Source organism: Crocodylus siamensis, chromosome 2, assembly GCF_052110815.1.
Source record: "Crocodylus siamensis isolate JL-2025a chromosome 2, ASM5211081v1, whole genome shotgun sequence".
NCBI classification, from domain to species: domain Eukaryota; kingdom Metazoa; phylum Chordata; order Crocodylia; family Crocodylidae; genus Crocodylus; species Crocodylus siamensis.
Window position 1 is genome coordinate 31480676 of NC_143396.1, and position 25444 is coordinate 31506119.

Consider the following 25444-nt stretch of genomic DNA (forward strand, 5'->3'; position numbering starts at 1 on the left):
GCACTGCTCCACGTTTTTTCCCCGCAGGTTTTTTTTTTGACCCCTGGTCCCCCAGCCTCCCTTACCTCATCCAGTGTAACTAGCTGCATCCCAAAGTGCGCGTGGCATAGGCATTCCACAGGGATATGTAGCAGTGGTACAAGGTGCACCTAGCACTATATTTGAGAATCACTGCTATAAATTGTGCCTCAGTGTTAAAGATGAGCTTTCCTGGAACTGCAAATTTAGAATGTTTTTTGCCACAGGATGTACTTTCTACTACAAAAATATTTATCAATATGAGAGACAATCGTTGGTGGATGTAGAATTTTGAAAAAGGCGGTACAGATGGTGTAGTGCATCATCACATATAAAAACCGCACACTTTTTTTTTTCCAGTTAAAAATTAATGGGAAGCTTTACTAATAGTTTAGAGACTTAGGGCTTCATTATGCAGTTTAAGATTGAAGCAAAAAGAAATACAACTTCATTGGAAAGAGTTAAAAACCATTTGTGGGGCTGTGAAATAGGAGCTTCATTACCAGGAGTAGCTAGCAGACAGCAGGATTGCAGCACAAAGTATAGATTGATTGGTGGAACATCAAGGCCATTAAAAAGGAGAGGGTCATTAACACCAGCGGAGTTAAGAGTTTACAAGGGATCAGGTAGATAATGAATCATGAAGTCAAGGGACTCCTTTGGCACTGTCTTCACTAGAAATGCTGCTACCTCTCAGGCAATTGGTTTTAAACTTTGGGTGGAGCAGGAATCAAAGGGGAGTGCAAGTACACCAGTGCATGCCCCTGCATCTGTCCCTGGAAACAGTTTTACAGGTATTAAACCAGTTGAAATTCATGTCTTATAGTTGCCTGATGACTGATTTCCTAAGCTGTTGTTTTAAAATTTGGAAAGGAAACCTTGCTTTGTGCCTGTATTGCTAATTTCATATTTATATGGTGTTTCTTATTTTTCAAAAAAAAGTTCAAAGAAAATCCCTCACTTTAAAGTTTTTTTTCAAACTTCCAGTCACACAAGCTGTCTAAAAGTCAAACTGTTCTTTCCTGATCAGTGGCTTATGCATCATCAGCAGTTACAGAGGTTCTTATTGTCCAGTCTTGTCCTCACTTTCAGCTCTGAAACTCTGACTTTGATGGAAGAGTTGAAATAGGAAGTTCATTAACAATTCTGTTGGGCATACTTGAGTCAGAATAGACTCTTATCTTACCGTCATCGTTGTGTTGGAATTTAGTGCTAAAATTATTTAAGATTCTGTGATAGAGATCAGTTAAACAGATATGGCTAAATACAAAAAGTGGATGTGTAAAAATGATTGTATTTCTGATCTTTGCTGTTCTAACTGTGCTTCAGCTTTAACTCTGTAAGAGGCAAGAATCTTGTGGATGACTTAATTTTTTTTTTTTATTGGACCATGTGTATGGACCATGTGTAGGGTTGGTATAGACAAAGATACCACCCAGAAGAATTCTTGCCCCTTGCATACTTCCTGGACATTATGGTTAGGGACGGAAGTTACTTTGAAGTGATCAGAAACTGGTTTAAACATTTAACAAAACAGTAGTTCAGTGCACGTAAACCAGTTTCAAAATGGCTGAAACCTGGTTGAATGTAGCATCAGACTTAACTGATTTAGGTAAACCAGTTTATGAAACTTCTGTCCCTGACCTCTTCCTGGTACAAGTTAAATCCACAGTCCCCCAGCATCCCAGGATGATTTGCAGGCCTGGGCTGGGCTGTGCTGTCTGCTCGAGCAGAGCATGGTTGTCCCTGCCCCTCTGTTCTGTAGCCGGAGCACTGAGGGTTGCCTGACAAGGGGGTGACGGTAGGAAACCCAGCTGGGGACCCAGCCCAGTCTGCCTGGTGGGGGCATGGCAGGATTTTCCCTGCTGGAGGGGGTGGTGCCATGGGACAGGGGAGGGGAGAGAGGTAGATTAAACCCCCTGCCTGCCCTCTCCCACTTGCACAGGACCCCTCTACGGGCCACCCAAGCGGCGAGGGGCATGACCTGCCAGCAGCTTGGGCAACGCCTCGGGCTTGGGAGGGAGGGGGATTAAACTCCCCTGCCTCCCCTCTCACTGACATGGGACCCCAGCTGGGGTCTGCTAGCTTTTTCCCTCTGCTGGCTGCTTGAGCTGCAGGAGCTGTGGCCAGCCAGTGGCCTGGGCAGCACCTTGGGCTCAGGTGGAGGGGAGGGAGGGCGTTTAATTCCTTTCCCTCCCTTCTACCTGAGCCTGAGGCACTGCCCAGGCCACTGGCTGGCCATGCCCCCTGCCACTGGGGAACAAACCTGGAAAGGGCTGCTTCTCCCTTCACCCTCCGGGCACACCCCAGCTAGGTCCTTGCAGGCCACAGTAGGGGTTTAAACTCCTCCCCAATCATACTTGGTGGGCTGGCAGGGCCTGGCCACCCCCCCAGTTCAGCTTCCCTCCAGACAACATCACCCCAACACTACCGGAATTAATTCTGAACATTCAAAGTCCTAGGTCTGTCAATATGTCATGGCTTAATCGTAAGTGAAGTTAATGGGAGTGCAGATGAACTGAAGTTAAGTATATATCTCCACAAGCACCCATCCCTATTTTGTGCAGATATCAAAGATCCACCCTGTGGAGTCATGTTATCTGACTTGTGGGGCCTAAAGATGAGTGCAGGTGGGGGCTTGCTGCTGGATTCTAGGGTACGGAGCACCTTTGGAGATGCATTGGATTGTGGCGGGATGAGTGATGTCTTCATTAGTCCTGATGTCTCCCTGTTCTGATACAGGAGCTCAGACCCCAACTAGAGCTGCTGCTGGAGATGGGTCCTGATCCAGCTTTCAGGGAGCCTCACAGTCAGATGAGTTTGACCGCTGTACTATTCTGTACTATTCTGTAACACAAGGCAATGACAGGACATAACAGGATTGAAGCTTTGAAGAAGCCAGAAGATGGTATACAAGAATACTAAAATCAGGGATCAGCAAATACATTAATCTTAGTTTGTTTAATTTAATTAATAGTAATATATTTATTCATCTTATTTTGAAAAGGTTGAAGATGATTACCTAGATTATTTCTAGGGTTATGGTAAAAGAAAAATCAAGGTTTTAATTCATTACAGTATTATTACATTAAAATGTAATAGATTCAACATTATTATAGTTGAATAATATAACTAACTTGAGTAAAGACTAACATTTCTCTCTAACTTTAGTGTCTATTTTGGGAGTTTTCAGTATGTTATTTAATCACCATCAATTACTTACAAACCCATTTAACATTTCCATCAATGGCACATCGGATTCATTCCTTTAATGGAAAGAAATATGAAGTACTTTGGATAGGTCAGTTCTCATTAATTTTAATTTTGGTAGGTAGATCCAGCTGGACTGAAGACTTTCAATTGCTAGTCGAAAACATAGAAATCAAAACTTGTTTCATTAAGTTAAAGCACATGTATGTATTTTCATATTTTTTCATATAGGGGCCTTTCAGTTAGAAATTGGAATTTTCCAATTCTGTAAAAAGCTATTAAAATAATTATACACTTCTTGATTCCTCCACAAAGAACTGCAATTGTAAACTTATTATCATGACTTCCCTGTTTCAGGCTTGCCACCTGTTCCTTCTTCATCAAGAACAAGCTTTGCTGAATTTTCCATTAGGGAACGAATGAGAGAAAAATTAAAAGCTGCAAGGGTAAGCGTTTATAAAAAATTTTATTCCATCTACCACATTTTACTTACTTAGTGCTCCACAAAAGTGAATTACAAATGCTTTTTGTACTCTAAGGATGTTATTTTTTATATCCATAGGTTCTACCCCCCCATATCTAATTCTGTATTATTTTCTAAAAAGTTAATTTGATTCTTATTTGAAACTTAGAAATGACAGTTGTTTGGAAAAAATCTTACTATTTGTATTATAAGCCAGATTTTACCATGTTTATGCAGAATTTTAAAATGTTACGCTCCTTTTTGCAATCAATGTTTTTTCTGAATTAAAGTTAATGTATAATAAAGGGTAGCAAAATGTTGCTCTGTTTAATCATTTAAACTGATTCTATAGTTAAGAGTCTGTCACGATATTCACATGTAATAAGACTTTGAAGCTGCTGGGACTGATTGTAATATTTACTTATATGTGACATAACCAAACCTTTTTGGGGGGGGTTCTCAGTCTAAAGCAGAAAGTGCTTTGTTGCAAGAAGTCCCCAGTCTCCCACCACGCCGTATAAAAAGCCTCAGAGAGAGGGAATCAGAAACCGTATTGCATGAAGAGGTGAGAAACAGGGTGTGAGTATGTGTTCTATAGTGTCATAGTGCAAAAACCAAAGATAAAACATAACTATTAAATATTCAACAGCTGTTACATTTGATCAGCATCATAGCTTATCTTTCAAAAGGGCAGAGCTGTCACTTTTTAAAGAGTCGGGTAGTTAACAGTAGCTTTCCCAATCCGTGCTTTCAGTGCCCATAATGTACAATACCAAATATTCTGTTCCTTTAGCAAGGAAGCACCTATCACAGTGATTAGGCATTCCAGATTTAAAAAATATATCCTCATGTTTGCCCTAGTTAATTTGGATTGTTCAATGTGAGACAGCCCTCTGCTTTTCTTAAAAATATTTTATCGTTTACAACTATCTAAAAACTGCAGGGTTTTTTTCTTTCAATATTTATGGTGCACATTTTTGTTACATCCAGGGTTTCAGTATTTTTCAGTTTAAACTTCTTTATTTAGACTTTACTGGAGCCAGGACTTCACTTGAAGTCAGTGGGAATTTTGCCATTGACTTCAGTGTAGCCAGTATTTTATCCAGTATTTTTTTCAGTTTTTCTTTTCATGCATGTGCATGACTCATATTTTGAAGTTTATGATTTGGGGAATTTTAGAAAGCTGAGAGAGATTCTAGTTTTCAAGTTAATATATAAAAACAACATCTTGTATAAAATTTTGCTTCTGATATCTTTACAGTATATTATTGCCTGAACAAAAAAGAATTTCTATTATCCTGGTTAAAACGAATGTTGAAATCTGCACCTGAATGATCTTGTGTAGAAAATTCAGCATGGCATAGAAAAGCCAGAATTTTAACTGTCAGTATACAATAGTTATTTGTATGCTCAGTTAGTCAATGTCTTCATTTTGTTGGGTGTCTAAATAACTCGCGTAACTAAAAAGTTGTTTCTATGTAGTCATATAAAGATGGACCAAGGGAGATACAAGAAGACGAACCCCAAATACCTTCAAGATTAAAGTTTCGTGATTCTGTCAAACTCAAGCAGAAGCCACATGTAAGGATCATTTTCTTTAATTTGTGTTGCCTTTACTCTGCATGCAGCAGCTAGCAGGATTTGGGACCTTAATTTTTAAAATACCCACCTCGTTATTATAGGCCTTAAGAGAGTCACAATTTAAGAATTGTATTTATAGATGCCTACAATTCAAATATAAAGCATAAAATTGAAAAAATAACAAGAATGACTGAACAAAGAAAACTAACAGTCATTGAGATGCAACTGGGCCCATAGCATTTCTTATTGGTTATCAGACAAATTTCTCTAACATTGGCCATCATTTGACAGTCTCAGTGATTTTATAAAACAATAACCTCTGGTTAATGCACTGGTCCAAGGGAAGTGCAAATAATTCTGAATTATCCAGTTGTTACCATTCATCATAATGGGTAGGGGATGCTGGCAGGGAATTGGAACAACAGCAAACTGAACTCTATAGGTAAATCAACCAGACTTTTCTTTGCATGGGGCAACAAAATGTTATTAATTGTGTTCTCATTGTGTTCCCCTTAACATCCAAAGTAGTATTTTTCCTGCCTTTGTCCTTTACGGGCAGAATTTATCCAGAAACTGCTATTTATATATATTTTTTTTATTCTCAACATGCAGAGCTATAGCTTTTACAGCCACAATACAACAGACATATTTGAGATTTTCACAAGTATGCTTGTGTTGGAAAAGATGAGCAAACTAAAACTGAACTAATTAATGTTAAAAATCATTTATTATGTAGTAAATATATTAAAGGTTAAAGAGTTTGGTATATAAACTAGTTAACAGATGTCTTATTTTAGTCAGTTTTAGTATTTATATGACCTATTTTTTTTAATTAATTAAAATGCTATAGTATGTTATTTATAAATGTCCCTAGTAATTTTTGTGTGAGAATACTTTTATTTTTACTAAAACAGCTGTAAGCATCTTAAGTAAATGTTGGCCTTTCACCTTAGGTCCAGAGTGATTTTCCTTCTGCAGAGGAAGCATATAATTTTTTTACATTCAATTTTGATCCTGAACCAGAGAATATAAAGGATGAGACCAAGAGCAAGAAAGATGGAGAATCCAATCAGGAGGAAGAGGTGGAAGAACAAGAATCTGAAATAAGCCATCAGGAGGAACGTGATGATAATGAAATGGTATCAGAGAACATATTTTTGGCCAGGTTACTTACTGTATGCTAACTAATTTTGTGTATTCATTTTGATAAATTGAATTGTTTTCTAATTAAAACCAGTAACTTTAGGATTTTTGGAAGATTTGCATTCAGATTTTGACAGCCTTTCCACATGGCATCACTCTCATGCCTCAGTGCTTTGAAAATGTGTCCTGTTATTTGTTTTCCTGAATTATACTAATAGCTCATACATTGTATATCTGTTATTACAGATTAAATACAATTTTTTGTTAATATAAACCCATTTAAAATTTCAAATCTGTGGCCCAGGTACTAAGTAGAATCTGAATTCATTGGATTAGTGCTTTTTCACCAATAGTAAAATATCTCTTCCTTAATAGTTTTATAAAATAATTAATGCTCTTGATAGAGAAGCCTAATAAAACTACAAAGGAATGCTTTTTTTCTCATTTAAGCCTGTGAAAAGTGAAAAAATCAATAGACTTTGTGCAAAAGTTGTCCAAGGTTTACCAAAGAGATCGGAGAAATAATATTAGAGACAGCTGTTTCAAGACAGTGTAAAAACCAGATGAAAAGGTATAAAGTAAAAAGATCAAAGTTGATAACAGATTGAACAATCTTTCTTCACAAGTTTTTCTGTTCATTCCAAAAGGATTGCTTGAGTAATATATTCCTTAGAATGAGTAAGCATGGCAGAATCTATTTATTAATACATTAAACATTTTGTTAAAATGAACTGAATTTTATTTTATTTTAATAATAAATAGTTGTCTGGGAGCAGCTTGAGGATAATGAAATTGACTTGGATCGTTCCAGCATATGAAGATAAATAATGTGCTTTACAGCTAGAAGATAGCTTAAATAAGACATGCTTTTTTCTGTTGGCATGCAAACTGGTGACATTAATGTTCTCCAGCTTAGTGTTTAATACTAAAAAAAGAGCAGGTTCAACTGCCAGCTAATAATTTTCCTTTATATGAAATACAGGATGAAGAGGGTCACCTTGTTAAAGAAGATGAGTTATTCCTAATAGAACAGACAGTCAGTGATTTTCTGGTAGTAAAACCTGCAGGTTATGAAAGCTATTCTGAGCAACTGAAGAAGGAAAGAGACGTTCTCTTCATTCCCAGCATGAGAACAGGTATACAAGGCTCCCCCTTCTATTGTTTATTAGATAGCATAATATTATTATTGTAACTCCAGTTGCAACAATTAAGTAACTCTTCTTAAAAAGGATTCTCAAACAGGGTGCCACAGCACCTTGGGGTGTCTTGTGATCCTTTCAAGAGTGCCATGAGATGGCACACACTGTTAGTTGTGCAAGCAAGATCAACAAGCTAAACCCAGAGATTTCAAATAAGAATCCATAGTGTTAAAACGATTCTGATCTGCTGTGGTCTCTCTGAGTTCTTTGCAACAGAAAAAATTATTATTTTGTTTTTCTGTAATCAAAAAGTAAGTAAACTAAGTTGCATTTCTGAGGGGTGCCATGATACTAAAAAAGCTGAGAACCACTGCTCTAAAATGAAGCCCCTTTAAGTATTATCAGTAATGATATATTATTGTTCAATGTGTACAAAGCATGCTAAGTATTCTTATAAAGCTATGCTAAAGATCTGCCCTGCTTATGAAAATGAGAGCTCCTTGTGTGTGTATTGTCTATATACTATGTCAACAGATATATATGAGGGCCACTGCAGGCCCCTCAGCCAATCAGTGGCGGGAGGCAAAAGTGGCGCTGTATTTAAAACCACGGTTTTCACTTCCCTGCTGATCAGGAGCAAGTGGGGAGCAGCGGGGTCCCTCTGTCAATGAGTGGTGGGAGGGGGTACATAGGGAAACCTGCAAGATTTGAAGGAGCTGCTGTGCACTCCACTTCTGCTGCAAATTAGGTAGGTCCCTATTTATACATGTGCTTTTATGTATGCATACATACATGGGCAAATCTAGAATTTGGAAAAGGGGAGTGCACGTGTTGTGGCACACCATCACATATAACACGGGACACTCCTTTTCTCCACTTAAACAGAAATGAGAAGCTTGACTAATACATGAGGGAACTGTCACTGTTTTATTCAGTTTAAGATCGAAGCAAAAGCTAATATAACTTTACTGGAGTTTATAGTGAACAGTACTGAACTTTATTGTGCAGTGATTTGTTAGATTAGATATTATGTGTAAAAACCACAAGCCAGGCAAAACATAGTCAAATGATATTGCCTGTTAGTTCTGTGGTTATTATAGCTTAATGTATGTCACTTCTTATGACTTGTAGGGGAAAAAAACAACCCCCCCCCCCAAACTAGCCTTCCTGAGTTCTTGACAGCACTTCCAATACCTCACTGACAGTCATTTCTACACTTGAGGTAATATCACACCTGAATTAAGGATTTTAGCTGGAGTTAAAAACAGTCTGTAGGACTGTGAATTAGAAGAAACGCATTCCTGGTGGTGTCTAACAAATAGCAAAATTGAAGAAGAAAGAATCATTTCAATGGTGGAACATCGAGAGCATTAAAAAGGAAAGGGTTGTTAACACCTGTGGAATGAAGAAAGATTAATAATAATCAGGTAGAATACATCAGATATGAAGTCAGTTGACTCCCTCAGTGCTGCCTGAATAGAAATGCTGATTTTAAAGTTTGGAGCAAGAATCAAATGGTGGGGGGATTGCAACTCTCCCACTTCACCTCCCACTTTGGATCTATCCATGCATATATATAATACACATATAAAATTAATAATCCTTTTTATTAAAAGGAACATTTCAATCTCAACACTTTCAAAGTACGTGCATTACAGCAGCAAATTATCAATTGTTGTTTAGAAGACAGTATAGGACCTTGCAAAGCTTAGGTCTCCAGTTATGAGTCTTATAAATTTGGATATGTTTGTACTTTAGTGCCTGCTTCTCAGAAGGTGCCTACAAACATGCAGCCAAGGTACCTTGAGGATGAGGGTCTTTATACAGGAGAAAGGCCCACTGTGTCATTCTCTAATCAAAACATCCTGGAAAATAGAATAATCAGACAGGAGCAGGTAAGTTACTGTTACATTATTGCTAATATTTATTTTATGGTGAATATTATTATTATTTGTCATCTATATAGGAGTGTTCATGATTCAGACCTAATAATTAGTCAAATTCTTGTAGTAATTGTTATGATTGAAGGAAGCATATACCTTATTTTCTCTCAAACAATACACCCCCAAATAAAGCATATATTTTTCTTGCGTGTAACACACCTTGTTTTTTGGAAGGCAGAATAAAAAAAAGTCTTATTTTGTACAGCATCCTGGTTGAATATGTGACATAGAGTAAGACTTCCTGGGAACATAGAGCATCCAGGAAGTGTCACCCCAGGAGATAATCTGGGTTAAGCAACAGGATCTTTCTAACCATCTCTTGGGATGCCACACTTCCTGTTCTCCTGGAAACACTGTATGTACTTACTCTGTTTCATACAAGGTTAGGTCCCAGACCCTTGCAAGGGCAACAGCAAGACTTTGTTCTTTACCATATGTAATTCTTTAAATAAGTTCCTGTAAATAACATGTTTCTTCCACATCAAGATACTGCCAGTAGCTCACTTGCTGCCTCAGGCATAGCCTACTGTTCTTGTCCAATAGTTATTTGTCATGGGTACATCCTGGACAAGGGTCAACAATACCAGAAGTCCAGAAGCTGAAGCAGGTCACATTATTAGGTGTCAGTTTGAGTCTGAGGTATCCCAGTGGATGTTGAGATGAGTCTGGGGTTGAAATGAGTTCATGCTTCAGGTCAAGCCAGAGGTCAAGGCAACCATGAGGCAGGAAAAAGATGCAAGGATAAAAAGCTTGAGCAAGACTGAAGCAGGACAGGAATATGGCTGGGGGTAGGCAGCACCATCTGCAGCAGAAGTAAGCGAGGAGGAAGGCAGGAGGGTCCCAAATAAGGTTACAAATGCTGTTGCCAGTACAAAGCTCCAGGGGAAGTAGGAAGGCCCTATCAAGAACTTCCACTGGTTCTCCTGGGCCACATGGTCCCTCACTGGGAACCTCATGGGAGGGCCCAGACTGGGCTGGAAATACACTATTTTAAATCGTACACTAGCATTTTTCTTAACATGTGCAGTGTTGGAAAAAAATGTCAACATACACAGGGGTCAGTCTGGATCCTTCAGATGCTTGAAGCTTCTAAATAAACCAGAATATGCTTAAAGTTTTATCTTGGAACCATTTAAAGCAGTGATTCTCAACCATAGTGACAGGGTACCCAAGGGTGATGCAAGATCCTTTGAAGGATGATCTGAGATATGGTGAGATTAAGCAGATAAGTACAGGCTCAGCCTCTTCCCCACAACTTTGCCCCCACTGCCTGGCCCCTCTCCAAAGAGGTAAGTTTTTTTTAAATGGCATGCTGTTCACTTCTACAGCTATGGGAGGGTGTCTTGAGTCTAGTGAAGGGTGCCTTCAGTCTATCAAGGGGTGTCTTGAGTCTAAAAAGATTGAGAACCATTAATCTAAAGCCTGGAGGAGGGTGTCCATATAAGTTACTCATGTTTTTATATTTTTGTTAGGTAGCTGCTTAAAAGAAAAGGAATTAAAATTAAACTGTTTCCTAAACAGTGGGATCTCCGTCTCTGAAATAATTGTAATTTTGCAAGTCATTTTCTGATAAAAATTGCAAAAAAAATTAATTTTACTTCATTATTCATAGGGGAAAGCATGGTTTGGAGATGATGGCAATATCTTAGCATTGCCCAATCCGATTAAGCCATCTCCCACAAGGCCTCCAATATTTTCATTGGAAGAAGGAATAAAACCAGAACTGGAAACAGTATATAGAAAGGTATTTTGTATATTGTTACTATGGCATCATTTTAGTATGGATTACTGTACACCCCTAAATACCTTATTGTAGGAATGCAGCCTTATCCTGTATTTTTATATATGTTTTAGTTTATCTCCACCCCTACAAGGCACTTACAAATCTATAAGCCTGTACTTGTATGTGCTGAGAACTTGTGTTTACTTGCCTGACTGAGGTATGGATTGAAATCCTTGTTTTGGTTAAGGTAGGCTTAGACTTGTTCCCTTTGTGAGGATACAGCCTAAGCACATGTAGCTGAACTCTTGTTCAGATAGCACTCCCTTGCCACCCCCAAGTTCAGGAGTGTCAAACTGGTTTTGTCCTGTAGACTAAATCCATCTATAACTTGCTGTAGTAATGAAGTCAGAAGCAGAAACAGCTTGTCCAGTAGTAGTGGATAGGACAATCAAGTGATCCCACAACATGTCACAAACTAATTTTTAGAATGGTTCCAGTTAGTGAGGCACTGAGAATCCTAGAATATGACCCAGAAACTTCTGATTTCAGTCAGTATAGATATAGGTAAATGAGTGTGTTGTGAAAGAGAACATTGTGGCATATCCACACCACTTTAGAGCACTGTACTGAGGCATACTATACATTCTTTACATTCATTACCTTATGAAACTGAAAAAGAGTTTATTATTCTGCCATTCTAATAATAGTAGCTCCATTATTATTTCTATTTCAAAAGTTAATACATGAGCTCTGACAGTTCTGAAGTGGTGTATGCATACACTTTATACACAAGATCTTGAGTTAGAAATTAAGTGTATTTTTGGAGTGATATGGCTATACCATATACCTAAGGATATTTTGTATGGAGAATTCTTTACACAAAGGAGATCATGCAGGAACCCTTGTCAGCTTTTCGAAGATGTTTGCAAGAGAGATGTGAAGGCAATGAACATTTAGCCAAATGATTGGGAGAAGATTGCTGAAGATCAAAGTGCTGGAAAACAATTGATTAATTGTGGAGTGAAGGCTTTTAAAGAAAGAAGAGCCTAACATACAGTAGTAAGAAGAAACCTCGGGAAGAATCCTGCATCACATTCAGGAGTTAGACACCAACTTCACATGTGATAAGTGCAAGGATTCTACAGCCACTCACAGATGTTTAATGAGTTGATGCCTCATTCAGTACAAATCTGTTTTGTCTTGTCTGTGCAGCTGCTTGGAAAATGCTGTTCCTTAACCATTAAACCTTTCAGCAGTTTTTACTAGGTTTTAAATCCTAATCATTAATATTTTAATGCTTCTGTTGGAGCATTAAGAAGAAGCAATGATACTTTAGTATGTGACCTAAGTTGCCTCTTGGGAATATTTCTAACTGCAGTTTTGGAAGTGATTTGAGAATTGCCCACTTGCTACTCCTACCGACCAATTACAAATACATTATTCTCCATCCAGTCCAGTTCCAAGGATCTACTAATGGGTCTTCCAGCCTCTGTTGCAAGAGGAGGTGGAATTAGATGCATCTGGCACTAGAAAATGCTTAGCATAGGGAACTCGTAGTGTCTCAGGAGTCTGATACCTGGCTCAGGATCCATATTAGGTGCTTTTGTTCACCTGGAATCCACAATCCTAGCCCTGCTTCTTAGCACAGTTGCCTAAGTGAATTGCAGTGTGTACTTTTTGCCCAGTAACCTAGTGGCAAGATGACTTTCCAAGAAATGGGAAATTTGAGTTCTAGACCCTCCTCAGCCTGAAGGGATTAACATCCAAATTTCCTACTTCCCAGGAGATTGCCCTAACCTTCAAGCTATAGAATATGGTTGTGTGGGGGAATCTTCAAAGCCTGCTAAATCTTTGCCATTGAGCAGCCAACAATACAAGTGTCATAGGACCAGAAGAAGACCAAGGAAGAGAATGTGTTTCTGTAGCCTAGAGATTACAGTACCCGCTGCAGGAAGGGAGACCTGGTTTCCAGTACCTGGTTCAGGGTTTTGTATGCATTTTACATTAGACAATCATTGTTTAAACAAACTTGGCATGATTAGATTTTATCAACAAACGTCAATAAATGGTGATTTTTTTTGTCCCACACACATGATCCAACAGAAAAATATTTCCTTCAGTAATAATTGAAATTAATAGAAAGGGGACTATAATGGGGAACACTTACCCTGTTACTGGACAGTGGCGAAAGACAGATGGAGGGATGGAGGGCAGAGGGGTTAAAAAGGAAAACAAGGAGTAGCCCACTGACTTGTCAATTAAGCAGTTAGCTTAGGAGGCAGATAACAGGCTAGATCAGGGATGGGCAAAATATGGCCTGCAGGCCAGATCCGGCCCACAAGGCCATTCTATCTGGCCCACAGGGCCCCTAAAAAAATTCGGAAAATTAATATTTCTCTGTCCTTAGTTCCTGTAAAAAATGACAGGAACCAAGGGCAGTAGGACCCAGGGGAAACTCAGCAGGCTCCAACAGCAGTGGGGCCTGCCTGGCCCTGCCCCCAACTGGGGTTTCTGGGCTGGGAGCACATGGCTGCCCTGGCACGGGAAGCTCAGGCGATTGTTGGGGGGAAGTGGCCCTGCCCATGCCCAGTGCCTCACGCTGCAGTTGCTCACAGCCTGTGGGGCTGCCTGTGTCCGCTCCAGACAGCCCCACGCAGGCTATGAGCATCTGCAGTGTGGAGCACCGGGCGGGGGAGGGGCCGCTTCCCTGCCCCCCCACGCTCAGCTTTTCCCTGGGGTCCTTCCCTGTGTGGAGAAAAGCAGCCCCTCGCCTGCCCCATGGCCGGTGCTCTGCACTGCAGGTGCTCACAACCCATGTGGGGATGTCTGGAGCAGGCACAGGCAGCACCAGGCAGGCTGCGAGCAGCTGGGGTGCTAGGCATGGGGTGGAGAGGGGCTGCTTTCTTCCCCCCACCCCCTCCTTTGCCATGCTCAGCACCACCTCGGAATCCAGCACCACTGCCAGGCTGGCAGCAGGGCTGGGTTACAAGCTGGTGCCAAGTGCAGGGATAAGCAGCCCCTCACCTGCCCTATGGCTGGCATCCCACACTGCAGCTGCTCACAGCCTGCCTGGGGCTGCCTGTAGCTGCTCCAGACAGCCCCGCAGAGGCTGCGAGTGCCTGCAGCGTGGAGCGCCAGCCATGGGGCAGGTGAGGGGCCACTTTTCCCCAAGCTCATCACCAGCTTCTTCCCTGATGGCGAGCAGGGGGTCAGGGCTGTGTGCTGCCCCCCACCTGTACCACAGGGTTGGGGGGCACTTGGTGTGAGCGGGCAGGGAGCACAGGACCCACACCGGTGTCCTGGGGCCAGTGGTGGCGGGCCCCAGAGCAGGGTGGCAGGAGTGCGGGGTCCCAGTCAACAGGGGCTCTGGAACTGGGCCAGCTCCCCCTTCCCTGCTAGTGCAACCTAGCCCAGCTCCACGGACCCCTGCCAGCCTGCGACCCGCTTTGGGCCCCACTGGTGCTGGCCCTGGGACATTGGTGCCAAGACATTGGGACATTGGTCCCAAGATGGTGACCAGGTGGTGGGGCACCTGTCAAGGGCTACCCATGTGGCCTTTGACAGCCTGCGAAAACTGGGTAAGCAGCCCTCTGCTCAAAATAGTTGCCCACCCCTGGGCTAGATGAACAAACCTGAAGCCCAGAGGGAAGAGTATTTGAGGCTCTAGCCCTTCTGTGACCTCATCCAGGTCACTGATGAAGATATTGAACAGCACCGGCCCAAGGACCAAGTCTTGGGGGACCCCACTGCTCACATCTTTTGACCCATCCACCACCACTCTCTGGGTATGACCCTTAAGCCAATTTGCCACCCACCTGGCTGTGTAATTGCCTATGGCACAGCCATTCAATTTGTTTATAAGAATAGGATGGGATACTGTATTGAAGACCTTCTTAAAGTCCAAGTTGTATCTTGTTTATCAAAAATCATGTTTGAGAATTCAGGGTTACAGATCCACAAACAACTCTTCCAGCCTCTTCCAAAAAAGCAGAACTCAATCTGTCCACCCATGGTACGAGTCCAGAGTCCTGCCCAAGCCAGGCCAGCTAAGTGTGTGGGAGAGGGCAGCCACTGCCTTTCCCTCTTCCCATGTTCTCAGAGCTCTGTTAGTGCCACTGCCCTCCTCTTCTGGTCCCTGCCTGCCCAGCTCTTTCCTGGTGAGTGAACAGAATTATTTAAAGCAGATATGTGTGGGAGCTCAGTGCCGAATTATATAGGACTGAATTAAGCACAGGCTCAGACCTGTTCAATTTAAAACTTTTATTGTTTCACAAAGTCATAAACTAAAGGAGGTCTGTTGGTTCACGAGGTTCCCAAATCAAGCCCTTGCTCTCTAACCCGGAGGCTAGGTGCGGCTGCCTGATTCAGTAGTCTCAGAACTGGTCAACAGCTCATTTAAAAGGAGTCCCTTACCTTTTTTTAGGCAAAAGATACAAAACTGTCCCCATGGTGGAAGTGAGGCATCTAACATAACTTTACTATTAGTTATATATGATAACACTTATACATATGCATTTCTAATTCTTACTTCTATTGGTTATTTAGTTAACTTATCTATATTATAATATCAGGTGATATGCTTTGTATTATAATCATTATGCTTCTTATGTTAATTCTTAATGACCTTTATATTTCTTATGCTAATTTTCTATAACCTAAATACATTATTCATCTATATGTTTTACTGGTTTTTGCAGGGTTAAAATGTCAAAACTGACATAATATGCGGTTGTTTTTTCGTCATTGTGGTTTAGCCATGCAGTTTCCTATTCTTAACAATGTAAGCGGCATGTCTGCTATTTTTATCATTGTTTAAAGGTCAGAAGTTCAGTATTTTCATCTAAGGGTCAGAAAGTGATTACCAGAATGTCAATTGCTGACTCCTCAACCTCCTTGAAGCATTCTGGGAGTTTTAGTGCATTTTTTTTAATGCTAGGCCTTGCTTAGCATAAGCACTCTCTCACAGTATGTTTTATTAGTTTATATATATTTACTTTTTATATTTTGACATGTGATTTTTTTTTTTAACAGTATATTGTCATTACTAAACTGTCTGCCCCCAGCACCTCTAATTTTTCACAGTCCTGAAAATTTAAATCAGTTAAAATTTAAGCAAAAAAATTTGGTTCAGTAACAAACATTGATTTTTTTTTTCTTCAAGATGTCAAAATTATTAAAAAAAAAAAGAAAATCTAATTCTGCAAAGTCTATTTAAATGATAGAATTAACCCTGGGAGTACTTTGGCAGGGTTTCCAGGAGGGGTTAGCTAGCACACTCTACCATGGGCGGACAGATTGAGTTCTGCTTTTTTGGAAGAGGCTGGAAGAGTTGTTTGTGGATCTGTAACCCTGAATTCTCAAACATGATTTTTGATAAACAAGATACAACTTGGACTTTAAGAAAGTCTTCAATACAGTACCCCATCCTATTCTTATAAACAAATTGAATGGCTGTGCCATAGGTAATTACACAGCCAGGTGGGTGGCAAATTGGCTTAAGGGTCATACCCAGAGAGTGGTGGTGGATGGGTCATTATCCGCTTCAAAAGATGTGAGCAGTGGGGTCCCCCAAGACTTGGTCCTTGGGCCGGTGCTGTTCAATATCTTCATCAGCGACCTGGATGAGGTCACAGAAGGCACTCTGTTCAAGTTCACAGATGACACCAAACTATGGGGCAAAGAAATACACTGATGGGAAGAAACCAAAACAGGACCTGGACAGGTTGCAGAAGTTGGCAGAGAACAATAGGATGCAGTTTAACAAGGAAAAGTGCAAGGTGCTGCACCTAGGGAGAGGGAATCACCAGCACACCTATAAGCTGGGGGATGACCTTCTCAGCAGCAGAGCAGCAGAATGAGATCTCGGAGTCATTGTCAACTTCAAGATGAATGTGTCATCAATGTGACTAAACAGCAGAGTTAACTGCGCTTCGTCATGCATTAGTAAGTGCATGACCAGGTCCAGGGAGGTGATGATCCCCCTGTATGTGACACTGGTTAGGCCATAGCTAGAGTACTGCATCCAATTCTGGGCGCCACAATTCAAGAGGGATGTGGACAATCTTGAGAGGGTCCAAAGGAGGGCCACTCATATGGTTAGAGGCTTGCAGGGAAGCCCTTGTAAGGAAAGGCTGAGAGCCCTGGATCTTTTCAGCCTCTGCAAGAGAAGACTGGTGCAGGGATCTTGTGGCAGTATATATATTCACTGGGGGGGAAGCAGCAGGAAATAGGTAACGCTCTGTCTTTCACAGCACCCCTTGGAACATCCAGAAACAATGGCCGCAAGCTGATTTGAGAGTAGGTTAGGTTGGACATCAGAAATAACTTATTCATAGTTAGGGTTGCCAGAATCTGGAACAGGCTTCCAAGGGAGGTGGTGCTCTCCACTACCTTGGGGGTCTTCAAGAGGAGACTAGAAAAGCACCTGGCTGGGGTCACATGACCCCAGCACTTTTCCTGCCACTGGCAGGGGTTTGGACTTTACGATCCTTTTGAGGTCCCTTCTGACCCTAGCGTCTATGAATCCTCTACAAACTTTGTATTGTTGAAACAGATAAGATTATTAGGTTATTGCCTATTATGGGATCATCTTTCCATTGTTTAATGTATCTTTCAGAATAATCTCACAATACAATTTTAATCTTTTCTTTTCTTTCAGGCAGTAAAACTGGTGCCTGCGAACCAATATATTGTTGGCTCTGGGGATCCTCAGAGCCAGTTTCAAATGGACATAGATATTTCTGGGTTAATATTCACCCATCATCCTTGTTTTAGTCGTGAGCATGTTCTGGCAGCCAAGCTGGCTCAGTTATATGATCAATATCTAGCACGAAAACATCGAAATCTTGCCCAACTTCTTACAGATAAGGTATTTTCACTATGTTCTTTTGGATTGCTGACATAGTTGGTAGATGGGTTAACATTAAAACTGAATTTGAGATTTAAAAAATGTAACAGTGTATTTTCTAGGTATGTGCCATAGTTGATATGTTTTGGCAAGTTAATTCTATGTTGCTAGAAAAGATGTTTAAAAATGTATCTATTTGGTCTTTAAAATCAGATCTTCAGTATCATTTGATTACTGATTTAAACCATAGTCAACAGATTTCATAAAACATTCCAAGTTTAATGCAGCCTTATATTTGTAAGTTTATTAACTACCTCGATTTATTTTAAAATTAAATCTATAAAAGTTAGTAGTTTCAGGCAGTAAAATGGAGTACACTTTATGTAGCATCCTTTATACAGAATATCAAAAAAGTTCCTCGGTGGACATGTTTACACAAGATACTACTGTGCAGTGGTTGCTGCACGTTTTAGTACTTTTATTAGCAAGTACTAAATAAATATGCAGTTACAACTAGAGTTACTGTGCAGTAGCCTAATAACTGTGCAGCACCATTTTAGCACTGCCCCGGTGTGTGTATGAACATGCCATATGTTCAATTTAAGGCAGCATGCATTGTATATGGAACATTCTTTATGGCTAGTTATTCCTAATATGGCACCTTGAGTTGGGTGCGGAAGTAACACTGGTGCTATTTATAGCAAGTCTGTGAGATTTGCCATTTGCTAATCTCTCTGAATTTCTGAACTCTCTGATTTCTGAGGTGTATCATTTCAAGAGGATACAGAGTGAGAAGACAAACTAAACTCTTTTACATTTTAGGGCTAGCAGTTTTCTATCTGGCAGCTAATTTGTTCATTTCAGGTTATAGATCAGTGTTTCCTCCATAAACAGTGAAAGCATCATGAATTGTTTGTTTGCTTGTTTGTTTGTCTGTTTAAGCTACATGCTCTGAGGAATGCTGTGAGATGTAACGTGGACATCAATAGAACCAATATACCTAACCCTGTTGCACACCAGAGTATAACTGACTATAAATTTGAAATCAGGTAGGCAAAATTTCATCAAATTATTTCTTTCTCAGATTTTATTCCAGTTTTTGTTCTTCCTGTTGGTACAGAACTATAAATACTACAAAATGAAGTTTGGCATGTTAAATATTTGTGTTTATGGAACTAGGCTGGACAGTCCAAAAAACAACCTAGTCAAACATCCCAGAAATCATTCGCTGAATTTACATGAAACCAGATAGTGCCATGTTTAATGTTGCATTCCAAGAAATCCATTTTTATTATATGATGTACTTTTTTTCTGGGTGATTTAACAGCTAGAAACTCCCAAAGGAAGCTGAGGAGATGTATGTACTTTTTAGATGATTAATCAGTTATGTTAGTTCAAGCTTTCGAAGTGCTCTAAAATACTTTGGATGTGTATTTTTCACAGCATTCGGTTGTCATTAAGAAAGTAATAGTCCCGAGGACAAAATCAAGTTGCTATTGCATTTTTTCTCACTCTGTGTCAACTGTGTTTTGCTCTTGTAAAAAATTAATAACCACAAACAATGAACCTTGCTATTGTCAGCTATCACTATCCATATGAAATACGGATTTCCACTTAAAAATTCAGATTATTTCCACTTGTGTGGAATCTGTGTATGTAGCATGAAGAGTACATTTCTGGCCCCATTGAACCATTGACTAACGAAAAAAAGGACCTTGGTAGATCTAATCCATTGCCCTGCCCTACAGCTCAATCACTCCTAACAGATATTTTGTCTAACCCATTCTTAAAGACTTCCAACGATGCAGATTCTACAACCTCCTAAGTAATCTATTTCAGTGCTTAATTACAGTTAGAAAGTTTTTCTTACGTCTTACCTAAATCTTCCTTGGTACAATTTGTGCCCATTACTACTTGTCTTTTCCCCTGGAGAACAGTTTATAATCTTGCTGTTTTCAGTAACCTTCATAGTATATTGCTTTGTAGTTGGGCAAAGCTCATCTTAAAGTCTACTGGTTTTCTGAGAATTTAAACCCTGGTCAGATACCAGTTTATATGGATTTGTGCCTGCGTGCATATAGGCATAAAGATCATCAGCTAAACATAACATTTTTGTAACAATATACTGGCACATGACAATACATTGATAATTAAATATAATTTTCTTAAAAACTGGATACCTCAGATGACTGGAAACCAGAAAAAAGAGCTTTATATCTCCTGTTTATATGCAAGTCATATTATAGTGTGAAGGTTGAAGGGGGCCTATGTGAATTGTTAATCTCAATTAACATATTAGGGGGAAAAGATGATTATAAAAAAGGAAAAATCCATAAAATCTGTCCTTATTCATGCTACTGTTGGCTTAATAATTCATATCTTTTTACTTGGAGAGAGTAAGGATATAGGATGTACCTGAAGAACACATCTTCAGCTGACCAGTTCAAGGTTGGACATGACGGTTTAGGTACAAAAGTATAACATGTAATAATGTACCATGCGAATGATCAGAAACTTCACCCTGTCAGTTGAGCATTTTTCACATGGAGGTCAAACAGGCTGACACTTTGTATATGCACAGAACTTTCATATACTTTCTGGAGTGTTATGATTTAATTTATTTAGATGTCATCTATTTCATTTTTCACCCTGTATCAGGAAAATGTACATATATTTTATTTAATCTCAGTTTAGAGAAAGTTAAATAGTAAATGTTCCTTTGGCCTATTGTAAACAATTGCTTTTTAAAATTTTTTCTTCTCAAATTTACTAATGTTTTATTGTTCCTAGAGGAGCAGTGTATTTCTGGAAAGCTTTTTAGAACATTTTTGGTTTTCTGACGGAGAATTATTAACAGATGAGCAGTATCTCACCAATTGGGAGCAGCTGTTATTCTCTTCTGTATGACCTAATTTGGGGATCTGAAGTCCAATTTAAATGTAATGCAAAAGACTGTTGATTTACACAGTTGAATCATTTCTAACTAATGGTCCCATTCATTACTCTTCTCAGGTAGATTATGTGCTTCCCTAAAACTTTTTGCTTGTTAGTCTGTAGCAAAAATAGAACTTGGATACAAGTCTTCTGAAGCTTTTATTTAGAAAAGTGTTTTCATGTGATGCCTTGCTTACTAGAAAATAACACGTACAATTAGACTTGCCCCATGCCTAATCTTGATAGAATCAGCTGAGTGACTGTTAGTTTTGAATTGTATTAAGCAGGAATGCTAACTGTTTCCTTGAAGTTGCATGATAAATAATGTTTTACATAGCCTCCAAAAAACTATTCAGAATGAATTTTTCCTTCCTTTTGATCCCACCTTTGCACCATATGAGATAATGAGTTGATTTCAAACAGTGTTTGTTCTAGGCCTGTTTCCCATTGTCATAAATGGGATGCTGTGGGCAAGTTATTGCTAACAGGTTAAGATGTATAAAATTATTTAATATAAATCAGTAGTATTTTATAAAAATTATCATTATTGTTTTTAGATAATAAATCATAGGTAGCAAAGAGTTTCCGGTACCTGAATTAGTAATAAAACCTGTTATTAATGAGAGCATATGGATAGCATAGAGCTATAATAAACACAGGCCAGAAAAAGGAACATTTTTTTTTTTACATAGTTTTGGATTTGTATGAGGAGATGTTTTCTAAGATATGATGCATGCTGAGCGTCCTTTTATACTAATAGGTGCTTAAGAAAAGTGGTTTATCATAAACTTAAAGCAGACAATGATGTGCAGGTTTCTCTGAATTGGTGGGGTTCTGCCCCCCAGCCCTGCCAAAGGGGGCCCCCAGCAGCCAGGGCTACAGGGCCAGGGATCCAGGTCCACTGCTCCCTGCCCTGCTCCCGCAGCAGTGACCGAGCCCTGGCTGTTGCCCATGGGAGGCAGGAACTGCTGGAGCATGGAGCCTGGAGCCTGGTTCCCCTTCCCCCATGGGCAGCATGGCCTGAGAGGAGTGGCAGGGATGGTTGTGGGCTTGGGCTCTCTGTGCTGCTCTCAGGGCTCCACAGCCCAGCAGGGAGGACCTAGCATGGTAGGGCAGAGTGGGGCGCGGCGGGGAAGCTCCTTGCTGCTGCAAGTCCTATGCTGCCTTGCCGAGGTGCCCCTGCCCGCCCAGCAGCCTTGAGGGCCACAAGTCTGTGCTGCTGTCTTCACTGCTTCTGGGCAGGCGGGGAGGCTCTTCCCCAGGGTGGTGCAGGGCTTGCGGAGGCAAAGAGCTTCCCCATCCAGCTCTGCTCTGTCCTGCTGTGTCAGGTCCCACCCACTGGGCCACCAGAGGCTATGGGGGGAAGGCAACAGGGTGGGGAGCCCCAAGCCCCACCCTGGACAGCCTGCCCTTGCCCCAGCTGTGCACAGATCTGGGGGGCACATGCCCCCCCTTGGCCGCCTCCCAGGAGCATACACAGTGGCTGGGAGCTAGCTCCACTCCGTGCCTCCAAGACAAGCCGTCTGTGGTCCCTTCCCACTGGGGCCCTGTGGCGGTACATTAGGGCCCTGGGTCCCAAGGCCCACATGCTGCCCAGCTGAGCAGTAGCCCCATCCCTGCCCAACTCCATTCTTCCCTATGGGGGCCTCAGTCTCCCCTCACCCCTCCCACCTAACTTACCTGCAGGAGTTGCTATGCAGCACGTGCACGTGGCATCTCCTGCCTGACTGCTCTCCTGCTGCTTCCCACAGTCCCTTGCAGGCTGGAACTCTGCCACCCTGCAGAGAGCTTTTCGCAAAGGTGGAAACCCACGTGTTTCTGTTAAAATGAGAAGTCTGCATTTTTCCTCAGTTAAAAGGGAAAAATCCACATTTTTTTTTCCTGTTTCCCATGGGAAATGGAAAAGACGGATCCTTGTTGATGAAATCCTGTTGCTCTTGGAAAAATTATCGTCTCAAGGAAAGCCATGGAGGAATTAATCTCAAATGGTATTTCTCAAGCAACATCAGTATACACCACATCATCACTAGACCAAATAATGAGAAGTAAAATGACCGAGGTTCATTCACCTGCACTTCTACCAGTGTTGTGTATGCCAGCACCTGCTTACTGTGCCCCTCTAAGGTCTACAGCCAGGGCATCCCTACTTGTAAAAATAAATGCCAGTCTAACATAAAATGCACAGGTCTGCAGCACAATACTTGAACTTTTCTGGACATTCCATTTCCAACCACAGCATAGTTGTTCATAGACAGTAAAACTTTAAAAACTAACTCGAATGGGAAATTACAGAACAAGAAATCCATTTGCAGACTGTCTTGTGTTGAGTATAGTTTAAATCTGGACTATGGATTCTTATCCCATTACCTGGATTAGCTTTTGTGACTCCCCCCCCGCCTTTGTTTCTGTGTGTTTATTGTTTGATTGTTTGTCTCATCCAGTACTTCCCTACTCCCCACCTTTTGAATCCAAACCACACCGAATACACTGCTCTGTGTGTGTCCTTTCACAGCATCTGATCAAGAGAGTTCAGGCTTACAAAAGCTCATGCTAGATCTCTGATATACTCAACCTATAGGGTGCAAATGTGCCCTATCTTCAGACTAACACAACTGAGTACCTCTCTAACTCAAGATCGTTTGGCTATTGTAGGACTAGGATTTCTTATACCTGTAATATTCTTTGGAAGCAGCTTCATTGTTGGAAACTGTTTTGTATCTGAGTTTGTGGTAGAATTTTTACCACCTGAAGTTGTTTGTCTTAACTTTAAGTTGTATGTATATTGGTGAACACCTGTCTGAGCCTTGCATTATTGCTTCCATAATGGTGGCACACTCATTGAGAATTATAGATTACAGATCTAGTGTAGATAATATTCTTCTAATATTTCTCTCTCCTTTTGGTAGCAAAATAGTTGTTGGAATTCACAGTATTTAGCTGGAAATTCGGCAAAGCCTGTACACCCCATCTGTATTGTTAGACTTGCTGTTAACTGGTCTATATTGTAACTAGAGTCCACAGATTAATTTGTATTGGGGTGGGCAGGCAAGTATTTAAAATACTGAGGCAAAAGGATGTTCAGGAGCCATAAGGTTTAGCCACATAACCTAAGAGTTAAAGCTCAGACTGGATATCCACTGGACTTTGTGAGAGTTTGTGTAAAAGAGCCCAAAATAGACACATGCACAGGAATGTATTAAATCAAATGTAAATATGTTGTTAGCTATAATGAAAAGTAAGTTATAAAACAGGATAGAACAGTAAAAAAAAGTTATATTCATAGATACCAGAGTCGCCTTCAGTATGCGAACACAGATAACATGCTGGCGTTGCTTTGCAACCTTGGCCACTGGGCAAGAGATTTACAAATTCATACTCCTTCTCTCATGCAGAACAGTCTCCTCTTTCTCAAACGGTCAGCTATTACAGAGCTTGCATATACCAAACCTTTTTCTAGTCAGATGTTGAGGTACTTGGATAAATACTTCACTTGGACTATTAGGTCAGTGCACACTACCCCTTCCTGCCTTCCAGATCCCTAGGTTCATTTCCTCTAGGCTTCCCCAACAGAAAGCAGAGCCTAAGTCCTCCATCTCAATATCAGGGTCAGGGTACTACTTTACCAGAAGCTACAATTCCTGCAGCTCTAGGAATATCACGCAAAGAAATTACTGAGGGCTTGATTAGAGAAGAACTGTGTCCAAGTTCAGTTCTCTAAGAGCTCACCTCACGTACACCCAGGACAGCACCCGAATCAGTATGCTTCACGGATCAGAGCCTCTCTCTGGAACAGAAACCCCCTCCTGTTCCAACACACAAGCTAACCTCAGACTCTTTCACCCCTTCTTACTCATCCAATCACTTCACGCTCTCGCCTGTTCATCAGAAAGTTTTGTATTAAGTACACCCTTAGACTGTATACTGTCCAAACAGGTTCTCACTTACCTCATGCAGTCTGCAGTAATTCCCATCATCAAACTTGGTCTGAGCAAGCATTCAATACAATGTCCTGTCCAATCAAATGCCTTCGTATACATTAGCATGCTATTGCACACAATGCCATACCTTGCACTCAGCACTCAACAGGTGGATGCTAGCTACTACGCGTGCTCTACAGCAAAACTAGGTCGCTTTAGTCAGCCAAGGGCAAGAGTTCACTCTTCCTAGAATAATCTTAACTGAAATGACTACTGCACATGCACAGTATACGATCTTATGCACTTAAAACAGCAACTCTAACAACTTAGGCAAGGGAGTTGTCTAGTGCACTAAAAATTCCTCTCATCGTTGCAGTCTCTTTTCTTGTCCTCCATATTCTTTTCTCCCCAGTTGCCCCCCTATCCCGACACATGCTTTTTCTTTCTCTTTCTCTTATTATTTTTCCTTTCTTTCAAGACCTCTCCTCTTTCCAACTGTCTTTGATTGCTGTTTCATGTTCTTTTA

General features: G+C 40.7%; 1 protein-coding gene across 3 annotated transcripts in view; it reads left to right on the forward strand.

Moving 5' to 3' along the window:
* Nucleotides 1-25444, forward strand: part of CC2D2A (coiled-coil and C2 domain containing 2A) — a 118490-nt gene that overhangs the window by 17059 nt on the left and 75987 nt on the right. For 2 of the 3 annotated variants that reach the window (XM_090035618.1, XM_090035620.1), the window contains exons 3-11: nucleotides 3586-3674; nucleotides 4155-4256; nucleotides 5174-5272; nucleotides 6226-6411; nucleotides 7398-7551; nucleotides 9313-9449; nucleotides 11110-11241; nucleotides 17879-18088; nucleotides 19010-19116. In XM_090035618.1, the coding sequence (XP_089891744.1) occupies nucleotides 3586-3674; nucleotides 4155-4256; nucleotides 5174-5272; nucleotides 6226-6411; nucleotides 7398-7551; nucleotides 9313-9449; nucleotides 11110-11241; nucleotides 17879-18088; nucleotides 19010-19116 (1216 nt within the window). Of the gene's footprint in view, nucleotides 1-3585; nucleotides 3675-4154; nucleotides 4257-5173; nucleotides 5273-6225; nucleotides 6412-7397; nucleotides 7552-9312; nucleotides 9450-11109; nucleotides 11242-17878; nucleotides 18089-19009; nucleotides 19117-25444 lie in introns of those variants that run through there. The other variant, XM_090035621.1, reaches the window with a different exon arrangement.